General features: G+C 44.7%; 1 protein-coding gene across 1 annotated transcript; it reads left to right on the forward strand.

Annotated features, from left to right (window-relative positions):
* The first annotated feature begins 8,096 nt into the window (after positions 1-8,096).
* On the forward strand, positions 8,097-8,768 carry LOC149175020 (uncharacterized). Its single transcript, XM_089421030.1, has one exon. It carries the CDS (start codon positions 8,097-8,099, stop codon positions 8,766-8,768), a length of 672 nt encoding a protein of 223 aa, XP_089277156.1.
* Positions 8,769-12,156: the final 3,388 nt, after the last annotated feature.

Consider the following 12,156-nt stretch of genomic DNA (forward strand, 5'->3'; position numbering starts at 1 on the left):
AGGAGTAGTACTACCCTGTTAAAAGCTATGAGGACAAATACATAAAGTGGACCACGCTGTGGCAGGGAAGGGACCACGAGGTGCCGGAGTTCACAAACATTTTTCATACCCTTCGCACACAGTTGGATATCAAGGACTCTGAGTTGCATTTGGTACTCAAATATCGTAGTTGCCTACATAGATGCATCCAAGATGAGATGGATTTCTTGAACATCTCCACGCTCGGCACGGGGTACCGATACACTGTCAAAATCGAAAAGAAGTTTAAACAAAAGAAGCGAGACTTTGGATGTGCGAATCTGAAGAACAAAGGACAAAGCCAAGGCAAGGTGACCCATGACAACCCGTCGAAGCCGCAAGAAAATAACAACACCACAAAGTCAAAGAAGGACACAAGAAAGTGGTGTGAGTTCCATAAGAGCCCCACTCACAACACGAGTGTCAGACCAAGCAGTCGTTGGTGGCCGAGTTGAAGGCTTCAAAATCAGATGCATGTTCCGACCCTGAGTTAGAACCCGACAAGGGGAATGGCAAAGGCAAGTAGATCATTGATGCGAAGCCCAGTGTCATTGTTGCCACTGCCAAGATCTAGAAGAATGAGCCCGAAGATCCAAAGGAGGGGGAGCAACTTTTCCACTCAGAAATGTGGGTGAAGGGGTTGCTGTTGCAATTCATTGTTGACAATGGGAGCCAAAAGGACGTCATTTCAGCAGAGGTCGTGAAGCGGTTGGGCCTACCGACTACACCATACCCGCAGTTGTACAGTATTGGGTGGCTTCACTAAGGACGAGATCTTTGAATCTGCCAGTAGTGTCGCCTTCCCTACAACATCAAGCCCTTCACATATGAGGTATTGTGTGATGTTGCACATCTCTCAGACTAGGAAATTCATTTTCTCTAGTTCGCTCCCAAAGTAAGGGGAAGATCGTCGCCACATCGATGACCCCCACAAAGGGTTCCTCCACGCAGCAACAACTGCAGAGGGATACAGTCATCTTCTCCTCACCCACACGGGTACCATTGCATTGTCAGGTCAAGCATTCGTCTGATCTGACTTCCAGAGCACCTCTACCCAACGGGCCAATCTATCACCACTCCATTCTGGAAAATGCTAGCACAAGCAGTGATATGATCATCATTAGGTACCTCACAAGTTTCAGGTGGGTGACAAAGTTTGGTTGCATTTACAGAAAGAACGCCTTACAAGAGCCCATCAGAAGCTCAAACCACTCCAATATGGCCCTTACACCAGTACCAAGGTTGTGGGAAACAATACTTTGGAGCACAAAATTCCCCCATTACATAGCTTGCACCAAGTGTTCAATATGGATTGCCCTTGACCAAGCTTCCCACCATTGTTGACACATCAAAGGTTGCAGAACAGCTCGCCAAGGACCAAGTTCAGCAGAAGTTTCCTCATCTCATCTAGGAACTCAACGCAATGGGGACCATTGCTTCCTAAGTGGGGAGGAATGATCCAGGTGGATGTTGGTGGCCACCCACCTATCCCACTTGGACCCCCTCAACTATCTCTTTCAGCTTTTTAGTTTCCTTAATTGTAGCACAATTTACTATTTTTAGCCGTTTTGAGGCCCTAAACGACGTTTTTTGGGAAAACTGAGAGCAACATATTTTGGATGTTGCTCTTCCCGAAGTCGTATTCCTCAGATAGATCTTTCTAATGAGCTATAGTGCGTGTCAAATGAAGATTGTATGCCAAAGTTACGACCCCGAGAATTTGATGTACCAATTTGCCCAAAATGGGGCCCATAGTGTGGCGCTTCATCTCCTAGAGTAAGGTTTTTGGATGTTTAGAGTTTTCCATTGTTTCTCAACAATAAATAGGCCTTCGAGCCTCATTGTAACTCATTTCAAAGGCATGTAGCCGCTACATCTCTTCTCAGAGATAAGCTACCATTGCCCTAGCTAGTTCATTTCCATTTTTGTTTCTAAGCATATTTCAGTGTTTTACATTAATGAAATGAAGTATTATTTTCGCTGCGTCTTTGTATTTATGGTTATTTCTGTACTTTATTTTGTTCTACATAAATCTAGATTAGTGGTATCATAGGGGTCTACTCTTTCTCTGTTTTTCTTTGCATGTCCCCAATGAGGTCGGGATATAAGGTGTTAGGGCTTGAAATGGCCGAACCTTTACAAGACCAACCTCGCAAATCCCGACGGTCTCCCATGGTGGATGAAAAAAAAGATGAGGGGACAGGAGATCCTATTAAAATCTTGCTCGAAGAAGCCCTCGAGCGACAAAGGAACGCGATGATGGAAAATTTTGCTCAGATCCTTCAGCGGTTACCCAGAGGCGATGCATTGGCTTCCAATAGCTACTTTGGAAACGCTACACCCTTTAAGGTACAAGTTAACTTTGAAATCGCCATATTCGAGGGCCAGATAGATGCAGATGTCGTAGATAAATGGTTAAATATGCTAGAAGGGTATTTTTCTGTTCATGATTTTTCCAGTCGGGAAAAGATTATTTTCGCTCTTCTCAAAGCAGCCCCCCACGTCAAGGACTAGTGGGAAACCTACTGCGAGCAGAATTATGAAAGTACGGGCTCACTATTTTCAGCCGCACCCACTTGGAATTCATTCTGGGATGCCATTAAGGAGCAGTACTACCCTGTCAAAAGCTATGAGGAAAAATACATAAAGTCCATGCTACAGCAGGGAAGGGACCAAGATGTGTTGGAGTTCACAAACATTTTTCATACCCTTCGCACACGATTGGGTATCAAGGAATATGAGTTGCATTTGGCACTCAAATATCGCGGCTGCCTACACAGATACATCTAGGATGATATGGAGTTCTTGAACATCTCCTCGCTCGGCACAACATACCGATATGTTGTCAAAATCGAGCAAAAGTTTAAACAAAAGAAGCAAGACTTTGGATCTGTGAATCCGAAGAACAAAGGAAAAAGCCAAGGTGGGGTGACCCAAGACAACTCGTCGAAGCCGCAAGAAAAGAACAACACCACGAAGTCAAAGAAGGACACATGAAAGTGGTGCGAGTTCCATAAGAGCCCCACTCACAACACAAGTGAGTGTCAAACCAAGCAGTCGTTGGTGGCCGAGTTGAAGGCTTTAGAATCAGATGCATGTTCTGACCCCGAGTCAGAACCCGACAAGGGGAATGGCAAAGGGAGGTAGATCATTGATGCGAAGCCCAGCGCCACTATTGCCACCACCAAGATCCAGAAGAATGAGCCCGAAGACCCATAGGAGGGGGAGCGAATTTTCCACTCACAAATGTGGAAGCAGTTGGGTTTTTGGCTGTTGGCGGGTTAAGGGGTTGTTGGCGGGGTTAAGGGGTTTAGGGATGTTGGTGGGTAAAGGATTGGAGTTGTCTGAAGCCTACATCTCTCATTATAAAAGATAAGGTTCTTGGAGGGCTCTGAGGGATGTTTGGTTGGAAGGTGGGGTGATGGGGCCCCATCAAGGCTGGCCGAAGGTTCAAGGCTCAAGGCTCAAGGTTGGCTCAAGGCTCAAGGTTGGCTGAAGGCTCATTTGAGCCTGCCTTGCCGGGTGATGGATATTTGCGGATGACCCAAATATCATTTGAAAGCAAGGCAGGCTCAAATGAGCCTTCGGCCAGCCTTGATGGGGCCCCTATCGACTACACTACATCCAAAGCCGTACAGTATCGGGTGGCTTCACCAAGGACGAGAGCTCTGAATCCGCAAGCAGTGCCACCTTCGATACAACATCAAGCCCTACACAAATGAGGTATTGTGTGATGATTCACCTTTTGATGTTTATGATGTACTATTAGGCCAACCATACTTACGGAGGCGACATACTGTGTATGATTCAAGGCCTCACACTCTTATTATTTCTTTGGGTAATTCATTAGACAGGATACCGGAGGTAACCCCAACTACTTCCACCTCTTTAATCACCGCTAAGAAATGCAGCAAGCTCATCTCTCAGACTAGGAAATTCATTTTCTATCTAGTTTGCTCCTAAAGTAAGGGGAAGGTCGTCGCCACATCGATGACCCCCGCGAAGGGTTCCTCCACGCAGCAGCAACTGCAAAGGGATACAATCATCTTCTCCTCACCCACATGGGTACCATTGCACTGTTAGGTCAACCATTCGTCTGATTTGACTTCCGGAGCACCTCTACCCAACGGGCCAATTTATCGCCACTCCATTCTGCAAAATGCCAAGCACAAGTAGTGACATGATCAGCATCAGGTACCACACAAGTTTCAGGTGGGTGACAAAGTCTGGTTGCATTTGTAGAATGAACGCCTTACAAGAGCCCATAAGAAGCTCCGACCACTCCAATATGGTTCTTACACCAGTACCAAGGTTGTGGGAAACAATGCTTTGGAGCACAAATTTCCCCATTAATTCGCTTGCACCAAGTGTTAAATATGGACCACCCTCGACCAAGCTTCCCACCATTGTTGGACACATCAGAGGTTGCAAAACATCTCACCAGGGACCAAGTTTAGCAGAAGTTTCCTCATCTCATGGAGGAGCTCAACGCAATGGGGACCATTGCTTCCTAAGGGGGGAGGAATGATCCAGATGGATTTTGGTGGCCACCCACCTTTCCCACTTGGACCCCACAACTGTCTCTTTGAGTTTTTTAGTTTCCTTAAGTGTAGCACAATTTACTATTTTTAGCAGTTTTTCGGGTCCTGAACTTCTAGAGCCGTTTTGAGGCCCTAAACGACATTTTTTGGGAAAAATGCGAGAAACATGGGTTCATGGACCAATGTTCCTATTCCCTAAGTTGTATTTCTCAGATAGATCTTTCTAACGAGCTATGGTGCACGTCAAATGGAGATTGTATGCCAAAGTTACGACCCCGGGAATTTGATGCACCAATTTACCCAAAACGAGGCCCATAGTGTGGCACTTCATCTCCTAGGGTTAGATTTTTGGTTGTTTAGGGTTTTCCATTGTTTCTCAATAATAAGTAGGCCTTCAAGCCTCATTGTAACTCAGTTCATAGGCATGTAGCCGCCACATCTCTTCTCAGAGATAAGCTACCATCGCCCTAACTGGTTTATTTCCATTTCTGTTTGTAAGCATATTTCAGTATTTTACATTAATGAAATGAAGTATTATTTCTGCTGCATCTCTGTATTTATGGTTATTTTTGTACTTTATTGCGTTCTTGCATAAATCTGGATCAGGAGGGTGGCATTGGTCATAGAGTTCTAACCTCAGATACGCACCTAGATCCCTAGATTGATGGTTAGAAAGTAAGCCTGATGGTACCTAGAGAGGTTGAAAGCTTTAGTCCACCTTAGTTCTACTCGGATAGATTGCCCTAGTCAGGAATCTAGTCCATGACATCGTGAGTGCCTAAATTGTTGAAGGACCTTGGATAGATTGCCCTTCTCATGAATCTAGTCCATGGCATTGCGGTGCCTAAACTCTTCATAGTTCATATGTTTTGAGATCTTCTATGTACTTGTATATGTAAGTATGAATACCTACCTAGTTAAGAGGGAGTGTTGAAGAATGTAACTAGGTTCGGTCTTCATTAAATGTGTTTGAGTTATAAAGAAATGTATTTATCAAAAGAATGAAAAAGATTCTTTTATTATTATTATTATTATTATTATTATGACTTACTAAAGCATGTTTTTCATGCTTGGGTCACCATGTTATTAGGTCAAAGTCCCGATTGAGGACTTATAGGATTTATTATGATTCATTAGAGTCATTTCCTATTAAAATAGACCCTTTTTGGGCTTTCAAATCATGTAAAATAAATTAGTATTGAGTCAAATAAGCTATTTGTCCCCTCCACACCAAGTTAGCCTCAAGGAGATCAAGTCAGCCTCAAACTAGGTAGTTCGACCTCACCAAATGCTTATATATTGGAGTCGTTCAAATTCATTTGGAGCATTCATTCTCTCTCACACAAGTTCGATATCCAGAAGAAAGCACTGGAAAAGTGCGAAGTAGGAAAGGAGGCTAAAAAGAGTGTGAAGTTGGAGAAGAAGGGACAAAAAGGCAAGATCAAAATTTTGGGCTCTCTCTCTCTCTCTCTCGCATGGATTCCTCTAGGAGATCGAAATATTTCTTGTCAAGTCGAAGTTGTTGTTGCTACAACTGCCAGTTGTTGGGTCGAAGTTGTTGTTGCAAGGTGTTGTTGCAAGGTTGAGGTTTATGTTGAAGGGTCATCATTTTTAAGAAGGAAGAAAGGGATGACTTGGTGTGGGGGAGGTCTGTGTCTAGGTCAATAGTCTTGGATTATCTCAGGAAATTATTAAGGAAGAGTTGTTGACTAGGTTTTCCCATAGATAGGGGTTTTTCCCTGGCTATTTGGTGTCTATGATCTTTGTGTTATTGTTTTGGTAGTTGTTTGATGAACTAAAAGACAAAAGAAGAACATAAAGATAAGAAAGTCACAAGTAATTGTCTATATAAAGCAAATATGTCTGCCTTTCCGATTTTCTAATAGTGAAGTCCTTATAGTGCATGATTTCAATGGTAAGATTGCAAGTGAGCAAGCTATCATTCTTTGTTGTAAAGAATATTGTGACCCTATCTGGGTTACATGAGAGAGTAATCATCAGTGGGAAAGAATTTCAGAGGACAAGAGTTTCAATCTCTTTGGTGAACAATTGCTTACTCTATGTGGGGTTCTCGATTTAGTCATTTGTAATGGTTTAACTAGATGGGAAAAGTCTGGTAATTTCACTTGCACTACTTACAATGGAGCAAGTGTAGTAGATTATGTAATTTCCTCGCATGGTATGTATGAGAAAATGGAGGAAGTTTTGATTGGAGAACAACTTTGGGATTTAAAATTAGATCACAAGCCAATTTATTTCACTTTCTCTTGGACATGAAAGAAGCAGTTAGGGTCAAAAACTCAGTGTGTTCAACAAAATATCCCAAAGGGCAGAAGTCTTTTGGCTCTAGAAAATTGTAATACCTTCAAAATAACACTAGAGAGGTTCTTTAGGTGATCAATAACCGCACTGGAGGGAGAGAGCGATGAAGAAACCAGGGAAGAAGCGACGAGGTTCGATATCGGGCAACTTCTCTTTTCCAGACGTTAATCCTACCCGCCTGGCATCTGCTTACTCCTAGGGTGTTTTCCTTCTACCTTCCGACAGCTCCTACAGGCCTGCGGGCTCCCCTTAGTAGGTGTCAGCTCCCATAGTACTCTTTTGTCGGCTTCCCTTTCATGCAAAGCACCCTTCCCTGGTCCCTTCCTTTCACAGCCACGCTTTTCGGTTTCATTTGGTCTTGGGAGTCCTTCCACTCCACCATTCCCAAGCTCTAACTGCTACAGGCCAAACATAGCAGCCTTGTCGCAGGTAAAGGATTAGTTTTTGCTGCGCAGTTTCAACTGTTTCCGTCTCCCAGCAAGCAGTTTCTCCGTGCCCTTGCACCCCAACCCCACTAGCACTAACCCTGTTATGGAGGAGGGTTACGAGGAGGAACTCGTGGATTATTCATCAGACAACTTCCCTGAATCCGTAATATTCGTGGCCTCCCGTCCATTGCCGCAAAGAGGGTCTGCTTTGGAAACGGACAGCGCACCGGCAGCCCAGGTTGACCAAGTCAGTTACGGCCTAGCAGATATGGAAACCACTTTGTCTGGCTTGGAGATCTCTTAGCCAAAAGCTATGGTCACTGAGGGGTTTTTAAACCCCACTGAAGGCTCTTCTACCCCCTTTCTTTCAATCCCTTCTCCTTCTGACCTCCTCGCGTGGAACAGCTAGCCCCAGGCACCTGAAGCTTTACAAGACAATGAAGGACCTGGCCAAGGGTTTCTGGACGAACCGCTCCTCAGTTCAGTAGAGCTTCACAGAGAACTCCGCGGCCCTACTCTCCAGCACATCCTTCCTGTTTATTCACAGGCCTCCCCGCAGATTAGGGATTTCAAGGATAATCCCCAACCCTCTGGGTATTTCGAAGGCATTATAATTAACAGACCAGACGACGACGCTACATGGGATTCGTACCCTAAACAAAGCCCGAACATAGAAGTCTCCCCCGAGTTGGACCTCTAGAACCCTAGGGTCCCCAAAGTTAAAACATCCAAGCGCTCTAAAACCCGGGAACGAGGGAGATCACTGGTTTTCGGCGAAGGCATCGGCATGGACAAGGTAGCCCTTATAGTAAATACGGTTCTAGTTGGTCGAGTCCGTGGTTGGAATTACTCTCCGGGACGACTGAAGAAATGGACCATGGAGGTATGGGGGAACGTTCTTCCTCAGCTCCCCGCAGTGCTGGCGCTTTCCCGTGGATGGTTTGCCCTCATCTTCGACGAGCCCGAGGATGTTAACTGGATACTCACCCGGTACTGGCATATAGAAATGACCCCAGTACTCCTTAAACGATGGTCTACTCTTTTCGACCCCGAAAAGGAAAGTTTAGGTGCTGGGCCAATATGGGTCTGCTTGCCCAGTCTCCCACTACAGTTCTGGTCTGAGGAAATTTTCAGGATTATCGGCGACGACCTGGGTACCTACCTCGACCATGACAGGTCCTACATGGACACTGGTATCCTGGCGATGGCCCGTATCTTAGTTCACTTGGACACCAGGGACGGCCTGGTGGAGAGTTATCAGTTCCATTTGGGTTCTACTATGCGCTGGCAGGAGTTGGATTATGAGGGCATCCCCTTTAGGTGCCGGAAATTCCATGAGGTGGGCCACCTATACAAGGAATTCCCCTTAGTTACAGGGCTCAGACCATCCCCTCCTATCAGGGTAGCAGCGGCTTCCACCCAAACGGACTTGGGTATGGTTGAACTCTCGGACATGTAGACCAGACTGTCCCACATGACCAGCAGACGACCTCCCACTCCTTCCAGCCGCCTGGGGCCTGACTCCTTCCACTCTGCGGCACCGAGCACCAGGGCTCGCTCCAAAGAAAGCATAGGACTCTCGGGTACCTCCTCTCTCCACTCTCTGTTTCTCTGTCTGTTAATTTAATTGATGTCTCTAATTCTAGTCTGGTTACCTCGAATGTCATTTCCCCCATCCTTAAGCTGAGTCAATTAATCTTCCCAGTGATTTCTGCCCCTCGCCCCCCCTCCCCTCCCCCTACACTCACAACCCTCTCCCTCCTAATGATACCCCTGTGGCCTCGACCTCCGGCTCTTCCCATCAGTACAATTTGCGTTCCATTCCCCCTTCCCTCCATGCCTACAAATTGAAGGATGACCCCCTCCCCCCCCTCTCCCTAAAGCCCCTTGAGGCAGGAAATCCCGCATTTCTAAAGCCATCAAGTGAGCCAGTTTTGAGGTTGCCTCTAGTATACAAGCCCCCATCGACCAGGTCCTTAGAGCAAAGGGAAACCCTGCCTCAGGTTTCCCATGAAAGGCTTCTCTTTTAACTGTAGGGGGCTGGCTAGCCCTAACAAAAAACTAGCCTTCAAAAGACTCTGTAACTCTCATAATCTGGATTTCATTATGCTCCAAGAAACTTTGGGGGATGGCTCATCAATCCACATTTTCTTAAATTCCCTTCTGCCTGATTGGAGCTTTTTCTACCTAGATGCCAAAAGTCGATCAGGTGGTCTCGCCCTAGGGTTTAATAATCGCACTGTCAAAATGTGTAATGCTTGGGGTGGGCATGGGTTTCTAGGTGCGGATATCTCCTCTTCTTCGCCCCTCATCTCTCTGAGACTCTTAAACATCTACGGGCCTTGCCATCATCGGGAGGCTTTCTGGGATAGTCTCCTCTAACAAGACTTTATGCAGTCGAAGGACATTATTATAGGAGGCGACCTAAATTTTTCTTTGGGATTGGAAGAATCCTGGGGTCATAGAGCTCAATCGAATGCCCTCACCGAATATTTAGAAAAAACTTCTGGATGACAACGAGCTTCTCAGCCTTGAGTCGGCCTACAGGATGCCCACCAGGAGGAATCATCGTATTGGGGTCCATGCACTAGCTCGTCGGCTTGACCACTTCCTCATTAGACCTTATCTACTCAACATAATAGGTCACATCAGACATTGGGTTGGTTCGGGAGGTTATTCTGACCACTCCCCCATTCTTCTAGATCTGGAAGATAAGGCAAAGAAGTTGGGTTCCCCTTTTAAATTCAATGTTGTTTGGTTTGGGGACACTAGTTTCCAAGACCTGGTGTTAAAGAATTGGACACACTTCAACAGGGAAGAGGGGCTCTATCCAAGTTCTGTCATTTCCCAAAATTTGAATCAGCTCAAACAAGCAACTATAGCCTGGATTAAGAATAAAAAACTGGAGGAGGAAAAGGATCTGGCCAAAATAGAGGCCGAATTGGGCTTCCTAGAGTCCCGAGGCTTGTCGAGCTACTCTTCTTTCGATTCCAAGGAACATCTGGTCAAGCTGGAAAAGGAAAAAATTAAAATTCTCCAAATGATAGAGGAGACCTGGAGACTAAAAAGCGGGGCTACCTGGCTAAAAGGGGGATGTTGGAAATAATACTTAGAGGGGGGGTGAATCAGTATTATCTAATCAATTATTTTTTCACAATCAGATTTGAATACGCTACTTCAATTATGGGAAACTGCGTATATATGCTATTGTGTCTAAAGCAACCAACGTATATCAATAAACTTATGATTCATTAAGTGCTGATCTTTAATCAATGCATCAGAACTTCATTAACCATAAGAACAGTAAACAGGTGCAATAAAACAGAACAGATCACACACATGGACACAAGATATAAGGTGGAAACCCAATGTGGGTGAAAACCACCTGTTGCAAGTCGTCTCTATCTTCCTTTTAATAAGAAACTTCTTTTTACAATATTTCTGTACTGGTGCAATCTTATACCAGTACACAAACTTCTACCTACAGAAGGCTACAACCTTCTTTCGTTCTCCAGCTTCTCCTGGAAGGGAGCTACAACCCCCTTAGCTCTTGTACTAGTTGATGTACTAGTACGTAGGTGCTGACCTACAGAAGGCTACAACCTTCTCTTTCTTCCAGGGACCACGTTTCATAAATTTTCAGACTGGATCCATCAATAACATTAATCAAACATCAAATATATCTGCATCAACCAATCTCCTTTGCTTCAATCAAAACTGAATCAACCAATTACTTCTCTGAATGCTGTAACCAGAATACATTAACAGTAACTAGAAACCAATCCTGAACCCAGAACACTGCAACAATAAATAGAAGTAGCTAAAACATATTTCATGAGACGTACGCTACTTCAATATGTATAAACCTGCGTGCATACGTTGTTGTATTAAGGCCAACCAGCGTATACGTTGTTTTGACTTACTGAACCAACGTGTATACGCGTCTCTGATGTGTCGAACCTGCGTACAGATCTATAAAAGATAATTTACCCTTTTCACTTATTCAGACATTAGTTATACCCAGATTATCAGATTTATAGATCAAGTCATGCGCCAAATATAACAGATCAAAATCACACAAAGATACCACTATTCAAGCCTTAAGATCCTGACCCATCAATAGAACTTATCCATATTTTAGCGCTCAGGTTCCTCCTTGGTTCAGATCCAGCTATGCACCATCACCCAATTCTAGATCTTGCTCTTCATAAGATATTCAATGCTTAAGTGAATCACTTTGCCTAATGATCTCCTTCCCCTTTTATAGTCTTAGGCCTTACTCAATACCACGGTCCAAAACCACTTAGAACCAATACTATGGACCCAATACCTGGGTTCAACACGTCGGACGAGATACCATGGACCAAAGCCATAGGTCCAAATACCAAGGACTAAATACCATGGACTAAAAATAAGTTTTCCCATGTGTACACGCTTTTCCATGCATGAAAGTGCGTGCATAAGTATACACGCTTTTTGATCATCGAACCCACGTGTATACACGACTTGGTTAAGAGGAACCTACATATATCTCTTTTTCTTTCATTCTGAGAGCCTAAACTGTGATCTGTCATTTGAGTGAGTTGCCATCAAGGACAACAGCTGTGTCATAGAGCTGAACCTGTGTCATAATGCCAACAATCTCCCCCTTTGGACTTGATGGCAACCCCAAGTCACTCAAAGTCATTCTCCCGCTTTGTCATCAAGTGCAAAGGGTTATGCTCCCCCTGAGTACAACCTGAAATCTCTAGGATACCATAAGCCATAGTTTAGTGTTCCTTGAAGATATTTGAAAATCCTTTTAACCGCCTGAAGGTGTGCTTCTTTTGGATTTGCCTGGAATCTTC

This window comes from Pinus tabuliformis, chromosome 4_1 (genome assembly GCF_031772625.1).
Source record: "Pinus tabuliformis cultivar Carrire ecotype Pingquan chromosome 4_1, CPIR1, whole genome shotgun sequence".
In the NCBI taxonomy this organism is placed as follows: domain Eukaryota; kingdom Viridiplantae; phylum Streptophyta; class Pinopsida; order Pinales; family Pinaceae; genus Pinus; species Pinus tabuliformis.